The 24,814-nt window shown below is 49.9% G+C and overlaps 1 protein-coding gene across 1 annotated transcript in view; it reads right to left on the bottom strand.

The window, feature by feature from the left end:
- LOC144752569 (poly [ADP-ribose] polymerase tankyrase-2-like) overlaps positions 1 to 24,814 on the bottom strand; it is a 446,314-nt gene that overhangs the window by 26,434 nt on the left and 395,066 nt on the right. The window contains exon 18 of the mRNA XM_078640458.1: positions 14,672 to 14,828. Within this exon, the coding sequence (XP_078496584.1) occupies positions 14,672 to 14,828 (157 nt within the window). The remainder of the gene's footprint in view (positions 1 to 14,671; positions 14,829 to 24,814) is intronic.

Raw genomic sequence — 24,814 nt, 5'->3', positions numbered from 1 at the left:
CTGACAGAGGAACAAACTTAATTTCCAAGTCTATGAAGTCCCTGTGGCAGGAGTGTGGGGTAACTTATAAGTTCATCACTCCTTACCACCCCCAAGGAAATTGGTTGGTTGAGAGATTCAACCGGACCCTAAAAGGCATGATAAATGGGTCTTGAGGAACCTATGAGGCATAAGTGGGACGTCCTCTTACCATGCCTGCTCTTTGCATACCGTGAGGTGCCACAGAAATCACTAGGGTTCAGCCGCTTTGAGCTTCTCTATGGTCACCCGGTGAGAGGACCTCAGAGTCTGGTCAAGGAAGGTTGGGAGCAATCTCCCAGGAAACCTCCCCAGGATGTATATAGCTGCATGCTTGCCTTCAGGAACCAGACTAGGCATTTCAGGCAACTCTTTGAGGCCAATCTGGAAGCCAGCCAGGAGTAGATGAAGCAGTGCTACGACCAGAATGCCACTCTGGTAGAGCTTCAGCCTGGTCAGAAAGTGTGTGTCATTGCTCCAGTGGAGCCTTGTGCGCTCCAGGATAAGTGGACCGGACCATGTGAGGTGGTGGAGCGCAAAAGTCCTGTTACCTACTTGGTGGACTTGCGGTCTCCCAGGAACCCCTTGGGGGTCCTCCATGTCAACCGCCTGAAGCCCCACTTGGAGAGGTGCGAAGTGGGCATGCTCTTAGCAACAGATGCTGGAACGGCGACAAAGCGAGATGCGTCCGTGGATGGTGTGAACCTCTCTTTCACCCTGAGCAACAGAATGACAGCCACCAGTTGCTGGGACAATTTTCTGATTTGTTTTCCCTGATTCCCAGTGTTTCAGATTGGTGCATCCATGATGTGGACACTGGAGAAAGCCCACCTGTGAAGCACAAAATTTACAGGGTGACTGACAGGGTGAGAGCTTGCATCAAGGAGGAGGTCTCCAAGATGCTTGTATTAGGGGTGATTGAGTCCTCTAACAGTCCTTGGGCCAGCCCAGTTGTCTTGGTCCAAAAGGCAGCCGCACTGGGTGCCATGCCAGAACTCTGGTTCTGTGTAGACTACCGAGGGCTCAATTCAGGCCTGAGGACTGACGCGCACCCCATCCCCAGAGCTGATGAGCTCATCGATCGGTTAGGGGCTGCCCGGTACCTCAGCACGTTTGATCCAACATCTGGGTACTGGCAAATCGCCTTGACTGATGGGGCAAGAGAGGTCAGCATTCTTCATACCAAATGGGCACTACCAGTTCCGGGCTATGCCCTTTGGTGTGAAGAATGCCCCGCCACCTTTCAGAGGTTGGTCAACCAGGTGTTGGCTGGACTGGAAGAGCTCAGTGCCGCCTACCTGGATGACATTGCAGTGTTCAGCACCAGTTGGGAAGAACATCTGCACCACCTCTGGGAAGTGTTGATGGCGCTGCGGAGGGCAGGCCTCACGATCAAAGCGAGTAAGTGCCAGATCGGGCAGGGTTCCGTGGTGTACTTGGGACACCAGGCTGGGAGTGGCCAGGTGGCGCCCCTACAGCCAAAGATTTAGACCATGCTGGCTTGTTAGCCCCCAAGACCCAGTCAAAGGTGAGAGCCTTTTTAGGACTCACTGGGTATTACAGATGGTTTGTCAAGGGGTATGGCAGCATTGTTGCACCCTTGACAGAGCGGACTTCCAGGAAGCAGCTTAAGAGAGTGATTTGGACTGACATAGTAAAAAAGCTTATGAGGGCCTGACAACTGCCATGTGCACGGCGCCCGTGCTCCTGGCACCCAACTTCTCAAAAGAGTTTATCGTTCAGACTGACGATTCAGAGCATGGTGTCGGGCTGTTTTGTCACAGATAAATGAGGAGGTCCTGGATCAACCTGTAGCCTTCATTAGTAGGAGGTTACTTCCACTGGAACAGAGGTGGAGTGCGAAAAAAAGTGGGATTTCCTGGCTGTGACTACTAGTTATGTTCAAAAATGAAAAACGTCACTTTCCGGTCCTGGATCGTCGCCGGGAGCATGAGAGCGCATTTGTTGCACAATTTCGAGACGTGTCATAAGCCAAGCACCGGAGACATCTCATACAAGTCCGTGACTGACATTTACTTCCTACAGCAATGGCATGGTTTGAAACCTATCATTTCAAGAGGGGACATCTCTTCCTATAACAATGGACTACGTTTGGAAGTTGTAGGGAGGCTACTGAAATTGAGAGCGGAGCAGAGCCCTGGATCCACATCAGAAGGTGCAGAAATAAAGAAACTGTCATCAGTGCACTCTGTGGTGCTTATTTGTGGCTCCACTCTGTCAGTTCTAGGTGGTAATGGACCAATGCAGAGTCGCACAGCGCCACCTAGGAGGTTTGCTGGAGGTACGTTTCCAGATTCAGTCTCTCTAAGGTGAGAATTTGTGGTTAGAAGTATCAATCAGAAATATTATAGTTTTGCAGGTTGAAGATCTTCTATATTTACTTGCGGTCTATAATTGTGCTATCTAGTGTGTGGGACTGAAATTGTTTTTTTTTTTTTGAAAACCTTTATTGAGCCTTCACAGGTGTTACACAGCTTGTCGCCTACAACCCAACCGGGCCGGCCGCTAAGAAAGTGTTAAGCAAACAAATATGCATTATCATAGTATAAGTACACCTGCGGTCGTGAGGACATGAGGACAAAGCTCCAAAAAGAAATTGTGAAGAAGGGATTGCGAATGGTCCATGCCGAAATTAGGAGGTTTTCGTTTTCTGTTTTATACCTAAAGAAAGAACATTCAAACTTCGGGAAATCACTTTGTCATCGATATAGGAAACCTAATGCCATTTAGGTGGGAACGTACTTCAGAGTCCATGTCAACAGCACTTTGTACACCTCGGTATGCACAATATTAGTCGTCCCATTATGGTACCCCGCCCCCACCCGGTGTCGCCCTCCCCCACCAACAAGCCTTCCCCCCACACTCACTCCTCCTCGTCCGACTCCGGTGCGTCATCTTCAGGAAGTGGCTCGCAAATCTCACCTCGGTAAGCATTCCATGGGGACCAAACTTTGTTCCACTTGGCCGGGCACCCCCTGGTCAAATACACTGCCCGTTCCGTGACCATGGCCCTGTCCATATTAACACACCATTGCGAGGCCTTCGGTAGATCTGCCACCCCCCAGCGCTGCGCAATATCCCTCTTAGCCATCATCATTCCAATCGTGACCCAGAGGCGGCCATGCCGGGACAAGTCAGTTGGTTCCCACACATTAAGAAGGCAGCGACGAGGCTCTGGAAGCACGGAAACCTCTAGCACTTGTGAGACGGTGCGCAGGATCTGACGCCAATAGGTTTGTATAAGGGAGCAGTCCCAGAGTGTGTGGAATAGTGTGCCCTCCTCCCCGCAGCCTCGCAAGCAGAAGGGGTCAGGGGCTCGCTGTATGCGGTGAAGCAATGTTCTGGTGTAATATGTTCTGTGCAGAACTTTGAGTTGGATGAGTCTCATTCTAGAGGATATGCCCGCGTCTTTGGGGGATGCCAGTGCCTCATTCCATTCGTGTTCATCCAACTCCCCCACTTCCTGTTCCCATTTACCCTTAAGAGGCACCAGCGGGTCTGGGGAATTATTTAGGAGTTTCCGGTAGGTAAGGGAGGTGGCCTTTTCCACCATATAGTCAGTCAAGAGGCGATCCTCCAGCGGGGACGACTCCGGGAGAGTCGACCCCACCGGAATAACCGCCAGCAGAGCATGACGAACCTGGACATACCGATAGGTTTCATGCGGTCCCATCTCGTAAAGTTCCTTCAGGCGGTCAAACGTGATGACCGCCCCATGGTCCCACATGTCTCCCACCGTTGAGATGCCTATATCGTCCCAGCGGGAAAACCCCTTGCTGGTCCGAAGGTTGCCCAGAGCACGTGAGTCCCAGAGTGGGGTGAGCTTGGTGATAGTGTCTTTCCATCCCAGCGCAGCGGTGGCTGCATGCCAGGTGGACACCGTGATCTTAGTGGGCCCCTTCAACGACCTGAGTTTACGTTTATCGTAAAGCGGGGCCAGCAGGGTACCAGCCCCAAGCTGGGCCCGATCCGCCTGGAATGCAGGGTCCGATTGAGATGCGTGCAGCCATTGATTGATCGGCCTAAGCTGGGCCGCCCAATAGTAAAGCTGGAGGTTAGGAAGTGCGATGCCACCCTCGTACCAGCCCTTACAGAGCTTGGCGTGAGCTATCCGTGCCGGGCGATTATTCCATAGCAGACCAGAGACCACCGCCGCCACCCTCTTGAAGTACCTGGGGGGCACCGCAAAAGGGGCATTGTCCAGAATATATAGAAAGCGGGGCAGGGATTTCATTTTGAAGAGGGCTGCTTTCCCCAGCATTGTTAGCGGTAATCCTGCCCAGAAGCTCGCATCACGCCTGAGGCGGCCCAGCGGAGGCGCCAGGTTCAATCTTTCGTATTCCGCCGGGTCACTCGTGACGTGAATACCAAGATACTTAAATGACGAGCCGGACAGCCGTAGGGGGCAGGCTGAGCCAACCGCGGGTAGGCTGCCCGTCAGGGCGTATAATTCGGATTTAGACCAATTAATGGTATAGCCAGACACCTCCCCGTGGGTATTGCAGATGCGTAAGAGAGCCGGGATGCCGTGTTCAGGATCCGTCAGGTAGACCAGCATATCATCCGCGTAGAGCGAAATACGGTCTTCCCAGCCCTCCTTCCACTGAATCCCCTTAAGCAAGGGGGTGGACCTAATGCGGATTGCCAAAGGCTCCAGCGACAGCGCAAATAGCAGGGGGGAAAGAGGGCAACCCTGTCGGGTGCCGCGCATGAGCGGGAAGGAGCGGGAAACGTGGCCATTCGCCACCACATGCGCCACCGGCATGGTGTACAGTAATTTAACCCACGAGATGAAGACAGGGCCAAAACCCACGCACCGGAGAACCTCAAAGAGATAAGCCCATTCGACCATGTCAAAGGCCATCCTTGCATCTAGGGCCAAAATGGCCGCGGGTTCGCCGATTTCATCCGTCCTGGCCAATACCCCATGCACCCGTCGTAAATTGAGTGAGGTGTTCCTGTGGGGCATAAACCCGGACTGGTCCGGGTGAATTAAGTCAGAGAGGTGGGGCATGAGACGGTTTGCCAGAAGTTTCGCCAGAATTTTACTTTCTGCGTTAAGTAAGGATATAGGGCGGTATGAGGAGCATTCCTCCGGGGGCCTACCAGGCTTAGGAATAGCCACAATCGTGGCCGTCCGTTGGTCTAACGGGAGCACCCCCGTAGTACGGCACTCCTCATACATTCGAAGCAGGTATGGGCTAAGAACAGCAGTGCGGTCCTGGAACCACTCAATTGGGATGCCGTTCGGCCCGAGCGCTTTGCCCGTACGTAGGGCCCCAATGGCAATCCGTAGTTCGTCCGCAGTAAAAGGTGTCTCAAGCTCAGCCGCCGCATCGGGCAACAGTGCCGGGATGGGCAGATCATACAATGCGCTTTGGGCCGCAATCGCAGTGACGTCCCGTTCCGGGGTGTAGACCCTCTCAAAGTGGGCCGCCAATGCTTCCACTATCTGAGCTGGGTCCGTATGAATGGTCCCCTGTTCGTCCTTAACCTGTTGAATCCCCCTGGCAATTCCACCTCTTTTGTCTAGCCAAGCCAGCATTTTCCCTGCCTTGTCCCCCATATCATACACGCGGTTTTGTGTGTCAGCGATGTGACCTTGTGTAACGTGTCGAGCGTGGTCGGTATAGAGACGCTGGGCTAGCATGAGCGCGTGCAGTGTGTCGTCAGTGGGGTCTGTTTCATGGGCAGCGGTTGTTTCGCGCAGTCGTAGCTCGAGCGCCGAGTGTTCCGCCGCCTGTTCTCGTCTATACGAAGTTATGGAGCTAATGGCTTGCCCCCTCAGGACGGCCTTATAGGCCTCCCATAGCACCACAGCCGAGGCTGCGGTAGGCTCGTTCTCCATGAAGTAATGTGTCGTGGAAGTCTGCAGTGCCTTCCGGACCTTAGGTACCTTAAGATATGAGGCACGCATCGGGAAGACGCGGTGGCGTGAGTGTGTTTGTGAAGTAATGGTGAGAGTTAGTGGGGAATGATCAGAGATGCCCCTAGGGTGAATGAGCACCTCTTCGACGCGCTGCAACCCATCCCCCAACGCCAGAAAGTGGTCAATGCGGGACAGACTATTATGGACGGTGGAATGAAAGGTGTACTGTCGCTGTGTTGGGTGGACGTGTCGCCATATGTCTACCAGCCCCAATGCCCCCAGGAACCTCTGGAATCTGGAGGGACCCCCGGGGAGAGCGGTTGCTGGGAACCTGTCGAGTTGTGGGTCGGCAGGGGCATTAAAGTCCCCGCCTAACAAGGTGTCTCCCTCGGGGAGGGACAACAAGAAACCACCCAGGGCAGGTAGCATCACTGAGTGCAAGGACGGCGGGATGTACACCGATACTACAGTCAGTGGGCGCCCATCCCACTGACCAATCACCGCCGCAAAACAGCCCTGCGGGTCAGTTTTCGTGCTGAGGGTGATAAAAGTAGAGGATTTTCTGAGCAGGATACCCGTGCCTCGGGACCCAGTGGAGAAGTCTGAATGGGCCAACATTGCATACCCTCGCCTGTCCAGGGCCTTGGTGGCAGTACCCATTAGATGGGTCTCTTGAAGGAGTATGAGGTCAGGTTTATGACGCTTGACCTCGGACAGAACAAGGCCACGCTTCACTTTATCACCCAAACCGTGCACATTCCAGGCCAGAATCTTGAGGGAGGAGCCGCCCAATCGCGTCTCACCCGCCTGCCTCACAGTAGGCCGTGCACCCACCACCATCGAAACTTAGGGACAAAAACCAACAGCACATGGCCCACCTTCCCAGCATCGTTCCAGTAAATAGCACAGTACATTCTACATTTTTGATCGATAGCATGAATTTCCCGTAAAAATAAACAAACCCCCCCCCCAACACCCCCCACCCTGCCTCCCTGCCAAACGGACTCAGAACTGCCCGCCACCCCAACTTAGCAGAGCGCTTAACCCATATCAGAAACAGAGTACTTGCACGTAGGGGGAGAGTGTCCCCCAAAGCAGGCGGTCCCTTTGTAGCCCACGGGTCGTCCGGGCCAGTGTCCATTAACGACTCAATGAAGAATCAGAATGGGAGCATAGTTCAGGAGTAACTTGGTGGCCCCTCGTGGTCTCATCATTCGCCTCCAGCATCCCCCAAGTGTTCCTGTGACGGTGATCCATTCCCGCTGTTTCTGGGTGGAGAGCGTGAGCCCCGCCGGCTCCCTTCTCCCGACCTGTTGCGTCGACGGTTAGAGGCGCGGGCCACAGTGCGCCAGCCATCCAGCCACTCCCTGGCATTCTCTGCCGAGTCGAAAAACCAGACCTTCTTGTCCGCCACCACTCTTAGCCGGGCCGGGAACAGCATGGAGTACGGCAGTTCTTGGTCGCGAAGCGACTTTTTAACTTCGAGGAATGTTCTCCTCCTACGGGCGACCTCCGCCGTATAGTCAGGAAAGAACGAAATCCGAGAATTCTGGAGTTGGATGGGCGGTGCCACCCTGGCGGCCTGGAGGATTGCATCGCGGTCCCGAAAGTTGAAGAGTCTCGCCAAGATGGGGCGCGGGGCGGCCCCTGGGGCGGGCGTCCCTCCCGGGACCCGGTGGGCCCGCTCCACTGTAAAGAAGTTGGACAGTCCCTTCGGGGCCAGTTTGGTCTTTATAAGATCTTCAACGTATAGGTCCATGGCCCCCTTTGTTTCAGACTCCGGAACCCCCAAGATACGGACGTTGTTGCGTCTGGAGCGCCCCTCCTGGTCATCCAACTTACTTTTCAAAAGTTTATTGTCCGCCTGTAGCCTCTCCATTGCTACTTGTAGTTCAGAAACGTCCTCTATTAAGGATTTATTCACCACCTCCACCTGCTTCACCCTCTCACTCATTTTCTGGAGGTCGGCTCTGATAAGGGTAACCTCCGCCGCGGTCGAGCCCACCGTGGCCTGCACCTGCTCCAGCGCCCGCAGCACGTCGTCCAGCGTGGCCTTTTTAGCGCCGTCGTTGTCAGCGCCCTTCCCCAATGATTTGCGCTGCTCAGGCTGGGTGGATGACTGGTTATCGTAGGCATACTTCCCAAGCTTCGCCTGAGCAGCAATCTGCCGTTGTCCCTTCCCCGCCATTACTGTTCAGCAAGACAAAGTCTATGATGGGGCAGACCGGAGGTCCGTAACCGTCCACGGGGGGGAAGGGAATGCAGAAAGGGGGGGGGGGGCAAAACGGGTGGTTGCTGGCGCTATTCGAGTGCCGCCGGCCGCCGCGGAGCTGTGGCGGCTTCGGCTGAATCAAGCAAAATGGCGACTGGTGCTGCACAGGTCCGCCGGCTTGTGTCGAGCGCAGCCAAGGGGCACAGCTGCCCAGTGTCACCGTGTACTCAGCGTGAGGGGTAGATCGGGCGGTGGGGAGGATCGCCAGCCAAGAGTGTAGGACGATGGCGTCGTCGGCTACTTCCGGATGGGTGCGCCGGGGAGGATGAACTTCCGCCCGGCCACAGGAATCAATCGACACCGGGGCTCGCCTCGCGTCACCAGGCCCGTCTTCCACAAGGGACGGAGATGAGGTTCCGCCCCGATGCCGGGGTCCAAGCGCTCCCAAATTTTCAGTACCGGTGCCGTTCGGTCACCGCACCCAGGACACCCTCTTCGGACTGAGCAGTGAGCGGATAGACATGCGGATTGTTGCGGGAAGCCGCCTCGCTATGGGAGCCTCTCTAGGTTGCTGCCGCCATCATCGGCTGCTAGCCACGCCCCCCGGGACTGAAATTGTTATACTAAAAATAAATTCTTACCTTTGGTGGTTTTTGAATTTGGTTGTTTTTGAGCCCAAGTAGGACGTCAGCGCTGAGCCCACTATGTCCTAGAACATGATCACCATTTTCAATTTCTTTTTTAAATCTCCAAAGCTCTCCTATATTGGGTAGGATCACAAGTGAATCTAGAAGACCTTTAAGCTGCAAAACCATAAATACAAGTAAGTAACTGGTTTCTTTTGCAGTGTGAAGTCTTCTAGATTCATATGTTATACATAGATTATGTAGTGGTATCATGTGCAGGGAGTGCTTGCAGTTCATTTACTATCCTGAGTCATGTGACTGCTACAAGGAATGCTGTTTTACATTGAGAAACATAAGTGCAGCCTGGTTTATGGGCTCAAATTGTCTTTTATGATTCTTTTAACAATCGAAATAAAGACTTTAAAACCTGAAACCTGAAATACCAAAAATGTGTTTATGTACACCTCTAATGCTGTAATCACTGACAGACGTACACTTAATGATCCATATGCTAATTTCAAGGCCACTAAAACATTTTAGCTATTTGACGGTTTCAAAGTCGTGGGAGAACATTTTTTTTCTCACACCATATATGAGTTCGCTCTTCCACCATAAGGTGTGGCACTTTCTTGAGGAAGGTCTACATTCTTTGCTAATGGTGTCAAGTGTTTTGTGTGGTATTTTTAGATGACCAAATTCTGCTATGCCAGGCCAACAATTGCAGTTCCCAATGATATGGGTGAAACATCACCCCCCAAAACCCTATGCCCCCTACTGTGAATGTGTTCTTCTGTGTTGGGATCTGTAGGAAAGTGCCCTTTTTGACATGGTCACCTCACGTTTTGCCCTAATACTGATGCTTTTTGACTGAAAGTGCACTGGGTCCCTGATAACCAGGTCCCCAGTGCCAGTGCTCTTTCCCTTAAAACAAGGTATATGTTTATTTATAACCAAACTGGCAAGGACATTAGCCCTCCTAAGAGTCCCTAGTAAATGGCACCCCTGGTACCTAGGGCATGGGTACTAAAGAGGGCCCCCAAGGGCGGCAGAATGTTTTATGCCATCCTAAGGGATCAACACTAAAACCGCATGCAGACTGCCATTGCAGGCTGCGTGAAATGGTTCAAACCTTTTTGAAAACACGACATGGCACACTCACTGAGTCATCCCAAGGTCCACTCCATATACTATATCTAAGTCACCCCTACAACAGGCCTTAGAGCCCTAAGGCAGGGTGCCATATATGTGAGGGCCCACCTGCATGAGCATATAAGCCTGTGATGTCTAGTTCCATTGCTTTGTACATATTGCAAGTGATCAGGCAGCCATTTTATGGACATGTACTGGGCATTGGTCATTACGAGTTACCCAGCTACATAATGGCTGCACTGAAAATAATGGTGTTCTGTTTGAAACACCTCATCTCAATAAATCTATAATGATGCCAGTATCAGATTTATTGCGACAGGCACCCAGACAAGCCCTGCTTGTCCTCTAGTGCAGTGGTTCCCAAACTGTTGACTCCTGAGGACCCCCATTGAGTCCCATTTGGAAGCCGGGGTCCCCCAAGCAATTTGTAGGATGTAAATTTCAAACATTAAAACAGTAATTCGGAAAGAATTAACACACGTGTGCGCAAAAAACAAATACTCAAATTACTTAAGATTTTAGGGGCATATTTACAAGCCCCTATCACCATAGGAACATCACTTTTTGAGACGTTCCTGTGGTGATAGGGTCTTCGCCTTATTTACAAGGCAACGTTAAGCCACATAACATGGCTTAACGTTGCCTTGTAGATAAGACCCCCCTTTCACCCAATGCTTAGCGTGAAAGGGATGGGCAGTGGGTGTTGCGGTGGGCGTTTCCCCTGCAACATCCATTGATTTTGACGCTGCCCCTATTTACAAGGGCAGCGTAAATGGGAGGCCGCGCCAAAATTAGGGCCAGGGAAACTCTGATCTTAACTTGGCAAAACAAGGTGAAATGCTTAATTTCCCCTAGTTTTTGCGAAACGCCTTGGATTGTTTATGTTTAGGAAGGTGACCCTTCCTGCACATCAACAATCTTTTTAAAAAAAAAACTACATTTTGTAACTTCCATGTGTGCTGCATTAAGCAGCACACATAGAAGTGACAAAACGACATTTCAAGATTGTTTATGTGCAGGAAGGGGGGACCTTCCTGTACATAAACAATCATCCCCTGTCAAGTGTAGCACCAGCGCAGGGGAAATGCAGGGTTGCAGCATATTCTTGTACATATGGTGCAGCCCTGCGGTTCTGAAGTGGCGGAGTGTGTTGTTAAGCCAAGGGGGCTAACGACACTCTCCGCCACGTCTGTTGTATTTTATATTGAAAGAACTTGCAAGAAAACGAAAAAGGTTAATGGGAAGGTTGGTGCTGCATCTCCGTGACTAACTTTTCAATGGTTAGTTTTATTTTGCAGTACGAGGCTCCTGCTCCTGCCAGGGCCAGACTGGAAACCCAAAACAACCCTGGCAAATGATTTTAGACCAATCCCCATACGGTGCACACCAAGTGCAGTGAGTGAGCCTGACCACTACAAAGGGGCTTTGGGAGGCACCCCCCCCCTAAGAAATTTAGGAAAGAATGGTGGTCTACAACACATTTACCATTATATATTGAATTGTATTAGCTTTTAAAGAATAGTAAATGAAGACCTGACTATGCACCACAAAGGGGGCATTGGGAGGCTCCCCCATTAAGAAATTTAGGAAAGAATAGTGCAGCCTACAACACATTTACCATTATATATTGAATTGTATTAGCTTTTAAAGAATAGTAAATGAAGACCTGACTATGCACCAGAATACGAAAATCTTTCTGGGGGTTCTTCAATGATTCCCCGCTATCACCCCTCAACAGTGCTTCTCATCTCTCCATAGCCCCTCTGACACGTCCATTTCATTTTATATAGCATGTCTGATACTATTGTAGGATGTCAGAGCAATTTACATCACACACATATAAAGACAGTGAATCATACGTGTAAATAAGCGTATAGAAAATGTTACATAAGGTAAAGGGGACTACAAGGTGTAGAACTCACATGTCATTCATACTGGTAGGCATTTTTAAAGAGTGCTCGGTCTTGCGAAGCACAGATTCCGGATTCATAACATCAGTGGTTAGCATTAACTTTAACAATAAAAATGTATTTCCACCCAAATAGATCTTTTTAGAAGCATCAGGATAATGAAAGACTGGGGGAAAACATTTGTCACAAACTTGTACCTTGCAGTTTGCAAGCAACGGTTTGATAACAGTTTATAGGTAACTGTGCTAGATTATGATTGTCACTTATGAACTGCACTTTAACAAAAGAATCTCTCTGACAAAAGCGGTAACCCAATAAAATACTGTTTTTTAAAATGCATGGTGCACGTTCTTTGCAGTAGGCATATTAACCCTCTGTGCTACACTAGATAAGTCCAAGCTGCTACTGGAAAAAACTCTCATCCCTCTTCAGCAGGGACATTAATCACTGGCATTATCTGGACTCTTATTGTTCTTTGAAAACTGCTAATGAAACAAGATACTTTTAAGTGCTTTTAAAACTGCTGTCTACGGACCCCCTGGGAATGTGTCAGGGACCCCTGGGGGTCCGCGGACCACAGTGTGGGAAACACTGCTCTAGTGTGCGGGCTGGACTGGAATCGTCCAGCCTGCCACCACAGACAAGTTTCTGACCCCCTGTAAGAGAGAGTCCGCATAACTCAGAGGCCAGAAACAATGCCTGCTCTAGAGTAATGAGTCTCATGATTTGAACTTTCTTTCTCCTGATATGAATTTGGCATGCCCTTCGTGCTAGGAAAATAGTTTCCCGTTGCAGATAATTGATATGATTGATTGACTACTGGTTCTATCATAGCCCTCTCACTCTCAGCTGTCCAACGTGTACATCTCAGCCCATATGTGAGGCATCTCTTATGATAGGCTGTCGTAGTGGTGAGTCAAACAATTTCCCCTTCAACATATTCTCACTGCTCTACCTCTTAGCTCTCCTTCTCCGTAACAATCACTAGATCCTCCCATTTTCCGGACGTTTGTGACCACTGTTTGTGCAGCCAGTCTTGAAAGGGCTTTAAGAATAACTTTGTATTCAGGGATAATTGTATACAAGAGGCCAGCATACCCAACAGTTTAATCACTGTCCACACCTTCAGAGACCAAGACTTGAGTAAAAGTGAGCCATTTCTAGTAATGCTTGCACTCTATTTAAAGTTGGAAACTTGTTTGCTTTCAGGGTATCGAGCTAGGTTCCAGGAAGGTTTTCTTAATCTCTAGAGTGAGGGAAGATCTTTTCCAGTTTATGGTGAACCCTAGTTGGAGAAGTAGGTTGACTACTCATACTTAGTTATCTTCGTGTTGATTGAATACGCTCCCTTTACCAGCCAGTGTGTAGATTAGGATACATATAAATAGACTATCTCCTATTGTGGGCTGCAACCATTGCCAGTGTCTTGGTAAACATGTGGTGGCGATTTTATGCCAAAAGTCCAAAACATGTTGGACTAGTAATAAACTCCTCTTAACACAACCCTAAGGTATCTTCTGTGTGAAGGGTGAATCGAAACCAGGAAGTAGAGATCTTTTACATCTATACTAGCCAGATAGTCTTTTCCATCCAACAGGGGCACCTCCATAGGCACTAGGAAGTTCAGTGAGCATGCTCCAGTGTTGTATTCCTTTCAGGGCACAATCTCAATTGCTTTTTGCTTGTGTTTCGATGTCAGAGGTTTTCTTGCCCTGGGACTTTCCTACGAGAGTGTGCACCCCTCCTTCCCTCTTAGAGATTAAACATCCTTTGAAGCTGAGTTGACTACTTTTGGCAACTCCTTACGGGTGATATTTTCTTTAGATCCCGCAGCAAGGTAAGAGTATCAAGCTCTTTGGCGTTGAGGACTTTTGCGGGTATTTCTTTTCGCTGAAAAATACCTTGGCTTCCAAGAGTTTCACAGGCAGTTAGGATGCCTTGTCTCATCAGCTCCTGCACTTTTTTGGGAAGGGGCCCTTTAGAATTACAGTCTTTCTTGTAATATGAAGTTACCTCTGGATGCATAATTGCAATATCTAGGTCCTCCTGGTGTTAGCCCATTCCTCAGCCTCAAAGTTTTCTTCAGAGAAAGTCATCCATCGATAGAGAGCTTTGAAGTTCTGATAACGCTGCTATGTCCTCTGCTTCTCAGAGAGCAAAGACTACCTTGTCCGTGTGGAAAGAGTTTTGAATTCGAAAAGGTAACAAGCATAGTAGTTGGATTTAAGGTCCCTCAGCAAACAGAATATATATCCTGAATACTCCGTTGTTGAATGGAACTTCTGATGGCAGATTGGGCAAAACCTGAAGACTCTAAGATGCATCTAGGAATCTCAGGGACCCTACCTACCATCAATATTTTTTTAGACTGCATTGAACTTACCCAGTGAAATCTCCCCCCAAACATGCACCATTCCCCCCAAAAAGAACTTCGATCCAGCATCGAGATCCATGATTATTCAAATTCTTTTACAGCTGTTCTTTATTTGCCACTGGTCTTTAGGTGTTTTTCTCAGAAGCTGAGCTCCCATGGTGCACCGCCACACCCAATGGCGAAAAAAAAAAGAATACGAAATGATAGTCACATACTGAAGCACTGTGGGCTTACAGTAGAAGTCATAATCAGCCTCTATCGAAAGTTGACACCTAACAAACAGCAAATTCTTTTTAGTAGTATAACACTTCCACACGCACCCAGATGGCAGGATTATGCAAAGCACGCAAATCTAGGAGAGTCTCCAAAAATTTACTTTGGAAGCGTTAACTACAGCATGCAATGCAATCAATTCCTCTTGTGAAGAAAATGACAACAAAAGAAAAATGTCGGTAAGTATGATGCAAACATTTAAACCGAAAATACTTGTACCTGCTCCCCTCTGTAGATAACATACTCTGCCAATGCCAGTCCATTTACGCTAGGGCGGCCAGTCACTGAATGATGGCCTGGAGGAGAATGGGCCATTTTCATTGCACTGAACTGCAGGAAAGATTTACCCAAGGTCACACGACAGTAGAGCAACTGCCTGTATTTTCAGGGAAAAAGTAAATTAAAATAAGTCAGAATAAATGGGAAATCAACATTGTCTAGTTATTTTCAGGTACACTCAACATCATTTAACAAACTGCTGCCTTTTTGCCATTTGCAAAGGTCACTGAAATTAAATACACAGGTTATTTTCAAGACAAGGTCTTTTTAAGCAAATTTCTTGAACATCCATGGCTATTTCCACAACATAAATGTAGCCTAGACTTGCTTACAAAGTTCCTTACACACATGCCAATGTGAAAACTTCAAATGTTGCTTCCCTGTACTTGCAAAACTCCATCATGTTATTTCCATCACATATGTAACCCCTCAGAATACTGCCCACAGATCAGCAGGATTTTTAAACAGATTTTTAAACTGGATAAGAAATGAAAAAACAAAATAAATAAATAAGGAAGTGTCCCCTTGCACGTGTTCCAACACTTCAAGGATTGATCCTGCATCAATAGATGTGTGGCAGGCTGCCCTGCACCAAAGGCAGTTATCTCAGGCCTAATATGCAGCCGGAACCTGGCTATACCATTCCGTTCGCAACCAAGATGAAGTAGAAGATTTCATTTGGAAAGTAATTAAAAACTAATGAAACAACTTCAAAAAAAAATAGACAAGCTCAGCTGCAGACCTCTGAATTACAAATCCTTGACATTAGGTACGTGGTCATTTAAAGGAATATTAAAATACCTGACTTATGTTTTGTGCAGTACTTTATAGTGTCCCAGTAAATAACTATTTGCAGTTTCATAGTAAAAATGACATCTACAGTACATCTTTGATAAACTATTTCAAACAGCTGCATGTTAAACCTTAAGTACATCTTTTCACATATCATGACATTTTGAATGTGCGTCTGACTTTAGAGGCATGAAATATGTGTTCAGGTGCAGGCTAAGGAAAGGTAAAAAAAATGCATTAAAACTTATGACATGCTTTAAAATTAGAAAATGAAATTATACCAAATCCTGGTTGCTACAGGTCTCAAAAGTAATGTTCTGTCAAGCTAATAACTTACAGAGCTATTACTCATTACTAGGTGAGACCACAAAGAAACTTACTTTCAGTAATGCTTTCAGGTGGCTATAGTCTTAGAGCCCCTGACAGCACATTAAACTCCACACTGCCCTGCTTGTTGCAGCATGGTGGTCATTTTGTCTATCATAACCTGAATAAAGCTGCCCCTAATGAAAGACAGGAATAAGTCGAAGGCCAGTCGGATGGTATGCAGCTCAAGAAGACCAATAAAGGCCTATGTTCTCCACTTCGCCCAGATGGCCTCCGCATTTCAGAGTTGATGTGCCCTTTACTAGAGTCCACTCGGAATGGGGCAGGAAAGCAGCCTTTTGTAAATTCTGGTGGCATCCTTCATCAGTCACTGAAGATCCCAGGCCACTATTCCAGACACATGGGTGCTGTCCAGCAGACACTCCCAGTGCTGAACCCCCTGATGTCTATGGCCCCACAGCAGAGACCACATATGCTCATAGGCATGAGGCAGCAGCAAGATGCATGAAGCCAGGAGATTAGGAAGCCCCAGAATCATCTGGACAGGATTCCAGAAACAAACCTGGAACATATGAATCATACTGTAAACTTTTTTGATGTGCAGCAGATGCAAAAACGCATTGACAGTCACAGAGACCAAAACTTCCGTTGTAAAGGCAATCCTCTGCATCAGCTTAAGCTGGAATTTGGCTTGTTAATGGAAAACCTGAGGGAACACTGTAGTGGGACTGCAGTCTGCAGACGGTCCACAGCTGACTGTGGTGAGTCTGCCTTCACCAGCCAATTGTTAAGGTAGAGGAATCAGTGAACTCCCAACCTGTTAAGATGCACTGTGACACTGTCATGATCTTATTCAACACCTGAGGTGAGGCCGGGGGCAGGACGATGCACTGGAAGTGTTCACATCAGTAAGAAAACAGGCTTTTTACAGTTCGCTCCACTTTCCTCATATTTTGACTAGTAGGTACTGATGTAAAGGCTCTGAAATGCTCCGAACCTAGCTAAACAGGACTCCGAGCATGCGCTCTAACCCTCAAAGCAGTGTATGTTTAATTGGCTCATACCCAGTTGGCATAGCCTAGCTTACTGTTAAGTCCCTAATATGTGGTACCAGTATAACTAGGGCCTGTAAGTTAGAGTGCCTTCTCAGGGACCACAGCACTTGAGTGGCATCCTGAGTGGGACAAGGTAAAACATGGCCCCCAGTCTGCCACTGCAGACTAGAAGTTCAGGTTTAAACTGCTAACTCGACTTTGCCATTTAAGGTAGTGCAAATCCCAGTCCTCAATCAATCAATCAAGGCATTTGTATAGCGCGCTACTCACCCGGAGGGTCTCAAGGCGCTTGAGAGGGGGGGGGGGGGGGGGGGGGGGGGGAAGGTCCGCTACTGCTCGAACAGCCAGGTCTTGAGTTGCTTCCTGAAGGAGAGGTGGTCTTGGGTCAGGCGGAGGTGGATGGGGAGGGAGTTCCACGTCTTGGCCGCCAGGTAGGAGAAGGATCTTCCTCCCGTTTTGGCTCTTCGGATGCGGGGAACGGCGGCGGGGGCGTGGCTGGTCGATCGTAGCTGGCGGGTTGGAGTGTAGAAGGTCAGGCGGTCGTTGAGGTATCTGGGGCCTTGGTTGTGAAGAGATTTGTGTGCGTGGGTGAGGAGTCAGAACGTGATTCTCTTGCTGACGGGGAGCCAGTGCAGGTCTCTCAGGTGTCCGGAGATGTGGCCGTGTCGGGGGATGTCCAGGATGAATCGTGCTGAGGCGTTCTGAATGTGCTGGAGTCTATTCTGAAGTTTGGCTGTGGTTCCGGCGTAGAGGGAGTTCCCGTAGTCCAGACGGCTGGTGACGAGCGCCTGGGGGACCGTCTTCCTGGTTTCGGTGGGAATCCACCGGAAGATCTTCCGTAGCATGCGTAGGATGTTGAAGCAAGACGAGGAGACAGCGCTGACTTGTCTATTCATCGAGAGGGAGCAGTCCAGGATGAAGCCCAGGTTGCGTGCGTGGTCCGTTAGTTTGGGTGCGCTGCCCAGGGCAGGGGGCCACCAGGAGTCGTCCCAGGCGGAGGGTGATGATCCCAGGATGAGGACTGAATATGCTACTTACCAGTATGCATCTGTTCTTGGCATGTAGGGCTGCTAACATTCATATCTAGTGCATAGATCGCCGCCTAGTGTTGGGTCCGGATGATTGCACATTGTTGTCCTGGAAGAGTCTTCGAAGTATCCTGAGATAGGTGGCTCCTCCCCTGGACTACAGTGCGCATGGGCATCGGCTCCATCCCCAGATTGTTTTTAGCCATTGTGGCAGAGATGGAGTGAAATAGTGTAAAGGATGTCCATGCTAATGATGAATGCAAGATAGTGTCTGCAGCCGCTACGGGCACCGGGGAGGAGGGAGGGCGATATGAATGTTAGCAGCCCTACATGCCAAGAACAGATGCATACTGGTAAGTAGCATATTCAGTTCGAGGCATGTGGGCTGCTAAATTCATATCTAGTGCATAGAATACATAGCAGTCCCCCCATTAAGGGCGGTTGCCCGTGCCAGCTGCAGAAGCTTGAAAAAGTGTCTTGAGAACAGCCTGCCCTACAGCTGCTTGCTGCTTGGAATGCACGTCCACACAGTAATGTTTGGTAAACGTGTGCGGTGTGACCCATGTGGCTGCTCTGCAAATGTCCTCTAAAGGAATGTTCCCCAGGAAAGCCATGGACGCCCCCAACTTGCGTGTGGAGTGCGCCCTTGGGGGTATTGTTAAAGTGCGCTTAGCTTTTTGATAACAGATTTGGATGCACTTAACAATCAATCTGGCTATTCCCGCTTTGGAAATGGGGTTGCCTTTGTGCTGTGCTCAGAAGGCAACAAAAAGTTGTTGTGTTTTCCTGAAGTGTTGTGTTCTGTCAATGTAGTACATCAACGCCCTCCTAACGTCCAGTGTATGGAGCATTCGCTCAGCTACCGTTTGTGGGTTTTGGAAGAATGCGGGTAGGTCAATAGTTTGATTGATATGAAACTGTGACACCACCTTAGGAAGGAATTTGGGGTTAGTGCGTAGCACCACCCTGTTTGAATGTATTTGGATGAAAGGCTCTTGGATTGTGAGCGCCTGCAGCTCACTAACGCGCCTAAGCGATGTAATAGCAATGAGGAAAACCACTTTCCATGTTAGAAATTGAATTTCGCATGAGTGCAGTGGCTCGAAGGGTGGACCCATCAGCCTCGTGAGGACCACATTGAGGTTCCACACCGGAGCTGGTGGTGTTCTCGGAGGAATGACTCGCTTCAGTCCCTCCAGGAAGGCTTTAATGGCAGGCACCCTGAAAACGGAGAGGTGCTGCCTATTTTGGAGATAAGCCGCTATGGCGGATAAATGTATCCGAATGGAAGCGTAAGCCAGATTTCTTTTGTAAAGATGTAACAAATAGCAGATGATGTTAGGAATGGATGCATCTAGCGGGTTGATATTGTTGTCAGTACAGTAGATGACAAACCGCTTCCATTTTGCCGCATAGCAAGCCCTGGTTGTGGGCTTTCTTGCCTCCCGAATGATGTCCATGCATTCTGGAGGCAGGTTGAGGTAGCCAAATTCTAAGACCTCAGGAGCCAGATCGCCAGATTGAGCTGTTGCGGATCTGGATGCTGAATGTCGCCATGGTTCTGCATCAAGAGCCGGGATGTGAGATGTAGCCTTTGATGCGGTACCACGGAAAGTTCTAGAAACGTGGTGTACCATGGTTGGCGTGCCCATGTTGGAGCAACCACGATGAGAGTCATCGAGTGTTGCTTTAGCTTTTTTGCCACCAGCGGAATGAGAGGCGCTGGGGGAAAAGCGTACGCAAATTTGCCTGACCAGTTCATCCATATCGCATTCCCTTGCGATTCCGGGTGAGGGAACCTGGCGGCAAAGCTTTGGCATTTTGCATTTTCCTTTGTGGCAAATAGGTCTATCTCTGGATGACCCCACTGCCGGAAGTACGGGTGGAGCACCGATGGATGTATCTCCCACTCGTGCATTTGATGGCTGTACCTGCTGAGCAGATCCGCCATCTGATTGTCCTTGCCCGGGAGGTGTTCTGCCATGAGGAAGATGTTCCTCTGAATGGCCCACTTCCACATGCTCTGAGCCAGATGAGACAGCTGTGGCGAGTGAGTACCTCCCTGCTTCTGGATGTAGTACATGGCTGTCATGTTGTCCGTCCGGATCAACACGACCTTGTTGCACAAATGTACTTTGAAGGACTTGAGCGCCATGAAGATTGCCATCAATTCTAGGTAGTTGATGTGCAATAGTTGTTGCTGGGTTGACCACAGTCCCTGCACCGTGTAGTGGAGCACATGCGCTCCCCACCCCTGGAGAGATGCGTCCGTTGTTAGGACAATCTGTGGCACAGGCTCTTGGAACGGTCGTCCCTTGCAAAGGTTGTGTGGATTCCACCAATGCAGAGAGTTGTATTCTCGACCGGTCACCAACACTAGGTCCGTCAGTTGTCCCTGAGCCTGTGTCCATTGATTCGCTAGGCATTCTTGGAGGGGGCGCATGTGCAACCTTGCGTGCGGGACTATGAAGATGCAGGAGGCCATCATGCCTATCAACTGCATGAACACTCTCGCTGGCAGGGAGTGTTGCGGTCTGAATCTTTGGATCAGTGACTGAATGCTGTTGATTCTGACTGCGTTTGGCTGAGCCATAGCCGTCAGGGTGTTTATTGTCGCACCCAGATACTGCCGCACATGGGCTGGTTGAAGGTGCGACTTTGGGTAATTCAGCGAGAACCCCAGACTGTGAAGGAGTTGAATAGTGCGGGACATGTGTGAGGCGCACTGTGTTTCCGACTTTGCTTGTACGAGCCAGTCGTCGAGGTACGGGTATACATGTATGTTCTGTCTCCGGAGATGCGCCGCCACCGCCGCCAGACACTTCGTAAACACTCTGGGGGCAGTAGTCACCCCGAAGGGTAGCACTTTGAACTGATAGTGCTTGTTGTGAATGGTAAACCTGAGGTATTTTCTGTGGGACGGGTGGAGTGGGATGTGGAAGTAAGCATCCTTGAGGTCTAAGGTTGCTAGGAAGTCCCCTTGGTTTAGAAGGGGAAGTATCTGTTGCAGTGTCAGCATGTGGAAATGTTCTGACAGTATATACATGTTGAGAGGGCGTAGATCCAGAATGGGTCGGAGGGATCCGTCCTTTTTTGGGATGAGGAAGTACAGGGAATAGACCCCTGTTCCTTCCTCCTCCACTGGCACGAGTTCGATTGCTCCTTTTTGCAGCATTACTAGCACTTCCTGCTGCAATAAGTGCAAGTGCTCTGCCGACATAGGACGGTGTCTTGGGGGAATGTTGGGAGGAGTGGATGTTAACTCCAAACAATACCCGTACTGGATTAGTTTTCTCACCCACCTGTCCGTGGTGATGGACGACCAAACCGGCAGGAACTGCTGGAGTCTTCCCCCGACAGGTGTTGGGTGGTCGGGGGGCAGTGACAGGGAGTCACTGTTTGTTTGTGGCAGAGGAACGGGAGTTGGTGTTCCCTCTGCCTCTGCCTTTGGCACTGTTACCTCGGTAACCCCCTCTACCTTGCTTGGGGTACGAGGATTGCGCACCACCTTTCGTGAATTGTGTTTGTTGTCCCATGTGTCCTCTGGTAACACTACGCGCACCTGAGCGACGAAAAGTGTTGCCCCTGAACTGTTGTGATTGAAGTGCCCCCATGGACTTAGCAGTCTCGTTGTCCTTTTTAATCTTTTCAAGTGTGGTGTCTACATCTGGACCAAACAGTCTGTCAGGATTGACGGGCTGGTTGAGGATTGTAGTTTGGATGTCAGGCTTAAATCCAGATATACGAAGCCAGGCTTGGCGCCTTAGCATGACGCTAGTGTTAATTCCTCTAGCCGCTGTGTCCGCCACATCAAGTGCGCATTTTATTGCAGCGTTTGATATAAGCTTTCCCTCTTGTATGAGCATTTCTCCAGCTTCTTTATACTCATCAGGCAGATGTTGAAGGAGCTGTTCTAGGGTGTCGTAATGCACCCTATCGTAACGCGCTAACAGTGCCTGTGTGTTTGCGATACGCCATACATTAGCAGCCTGCGCAGCCACCCTCTTGCCAGATGCCTCAAGCACTTTCGACTCCTTGTCTGGGGGAGGAGCTTCACCAGTTGTTTGGGAGTTTGCCCTCTTGCGGGCATTTGCGACCACCAACGAATCCAGAGGCAACTGTCCCCGAATATAGGCAGGGTCCCCAGGCGCAGGCCTGTATTTTTTTTCAATACGTGGGTTTACCACTCTCGCTCTTGTAGGTTCTTTAAAGATCTCTGGCGCATGTTTAAGGACACCTTTCAACATAGGAAGTGTTTTGACTGTTCTTTCGGAGACAGAGAAAGTGTCAAACAGGAAATCCTCTTCCACTGGGTCAGCATGCATATCTACATTATGATTTGCAGCTGCCCTCTCAATTAAAGCATTGAAAGCTGCCGAATCCTCAGTTGGTGATGTACGTGCCCCAAAACCTTGTGGGTCCTGCACCACCTGATGACTTCCCTGGTCCCCAGCGTCGTCATATGAGTCCTGATTCACATCAGGGTCATTGCCAGTAGGGAAGTTGTATTGTTCATCCTGGTCATCATCCTCACCCCCTGATTGGTTGGGGGAAGGTGTTGGACTCCTCCTTGGGGGAGGCTGCAGAGGTTCAACAAGGGCAGGTATGTCCTGTGTTTGCCTTTTCTTTTTCAGTGGAATTACAAATGACTCCAGTGGCTGGGAAGTGATCTTTCTCTTATAAAGTGTCATTATCCCTGTGTGGGCATCGATATAATGCTCACATTCGTCTTCAGATGCTGTTTGTCGAGGCAAAATAGCACTGGACGTGGAATGTGCCGAAGTCCCCGAGGTCTTCGGCACCGTTTGGGGTGCAAACGCCTTTGGTGGCAACTTTGGCGGTAGTGTGTAGATAAGTTTTGTCGACTTTTTGGCAGGTGGCTCCATCGGTTTCGGATCCGATGGCGCAGTCTTTGTCGACGGCAGGGCTTTCTCCTGAATCCTCTTGAGCGACTCGGTGACCTGTTTAGTAAATGAAGCCGAGGGTTTGACGACCGATGCTTCATGTCCGTCCGCTTTGGAGGCCTTCGGCGTGGCAGAAGAAGGCTCCGATGAATCCTCGACTCCAGCGGTTCGCTGCCCTGCAGCTTTCTTAGGCGCCGACGCCGTCGATGCAGATCCGGTGTCTTTGTGCCGAGGAGTAATGGCTCCGGCGTTCGGATCTTGGCCTTTAGTGGTCTTTGCTTCGACCGTCTGTTTGGAGGTTGACGCTCCAGCCGTCGAGACGTGATGGACTACCTTCTTCGAGGACGTGTCCTTGGCCACCGCGTGTGGCGCCGGTGACTCGACGGCCTTCTTCGGCTTCGTATGGCCTAAGGGCGACGGAGTCTTAGACGGAGCCGGCTTCGTAATTTTGGACGGGACGTCGGCCATTTTAGATGTCGTCGAAGCCGTTTGTTTCGGTTTCGTTTTCGACGTGTCTTCGGCCATCTTAGATGTTGTCGAGACCGTAGGTTTCGGTTTCGGCGTGACGTCGGCCATCTTAGATGTTGTCGACTGTACTGGTTGCGGTTTCAGTTTCGATACGCGCAACAACGGCTCCTCCGGTGTATCCGTGGCCGGGCCCGAAGGCGGGGCTGGGGATATCGGTGCAGGGTCGTGGGTAAGGCCGAGTGGCGATCCCGTGACCTGAGCCTGAGTCGAGTAACTTTCGGGGCATAGCTCTTCCTCTGAGCTATCTTCCGCGGCCCCATAGACTTCTTCGTCGTCCCCTACCTCATCGACGTATTCAAGGTCTTGGCTCTGTCCTTCGATGTATTCGTCTGGTTCGGCCTCGACCTCCGTTGATGGCGGTGAAATTTGAAGATGATGGCTTAGGCCTTCTTCTGCGGGGTCGTCGAATATGTCGTCGGGTGCCGGTGCTGCGTGCAAGGCCTCGAGGCGCGCCGCGCGCCGATGCTTGAGTGTCTTCTTTGACCTGAATTTGGAGCAGGCCATGCAGTTGTCCTCGTCGTGATCCGGCGAGAGACATTTATTACAAACTGGATGCACGTCGATGTGTGGGTACTTGGACCCACACACGGGGCAGCGCTTGAACGGACTCCGTTCCATGATGATGTCGTCGGTGTCCCGCTGCGAGTATAGGGCCTCGATGTCCGAAGAGTAGCAACTCCCCAGAAGTCCGACACGAAGAGTCGGACGATGCTCGGGACCGTTCGCAACAATACCGACGCGAGTATCGAAGGCCTTTTGGCCTTAAGGAAGTAAGTGTTCGATTCCGACAAGGAGGCGTCGAAATCACATCCGGACCCAATGGCGGAAAAAAACAATCTGGGGATGGAGCCGATGCCCATGCGCACTGTAGTCCAGGGGAGGAGCCACCTATCTCGTGATACTTCGAAGACTCTTCCAGGACAACAATGTGCAATCATCCGGACCCAACACTAGGCGGCGATCTATGCACTAGATATGAATTTAGCAGCCCACATTCCTCGAACTTCCGTCTTATCGGAGTTCAGTTTCAGGCGGCTGTGCATCATCCACGCAGCTACGTCTTTCATCCCTTCGTGTAGGCTGGTTCTGGCGGTTGCTGGGTCGTTGGCGAGTGAGAGGATCAGCTGGGTGTCGTCGGCGTAGGAGATGATGTTGAGGTTGTGTTGGCGTGCGATGTCCTCCGTTTTTATGTATGTAATTCACCCCTAAAGTAGGCCAGTCGAGGCCCAAGGCAGGTTGATATATATTAAAAGGTGGAGTGTGTACTTTTACATGTTCTAGCATTGAAAAAACAAAATTGTTGTTTTTACTGTGAAAAGGCTAGTAGCCCCATTGACAAGTACAGAGTTGCAGGCTCACATCTCAGCCCTGCCAACTTCTGAATGGTACTACTAAAGTTGGTACTGTAAGGTATCAAAAGAATCAGTACATTAAATCGGATTTAATGGT

This window comes from Lissotriton helveticus, chromosome 5_1, assembly GCF_964261635.1.
Source record: "Lissotriton helveticus chromosome 5_1, aLisHel1.1, whole genome shotgun sequence".
Classification (NCBI taxonomy): domain Eukaryota; kingdom Metazoa; phylum Chordata; class Amphibia; order Caudata; family Salamandridae; genus Lissotriton; species Lissotriton helveticus.
This window is presented reverse-complemented; position numbering and strand designations above follow the sequence as displayed.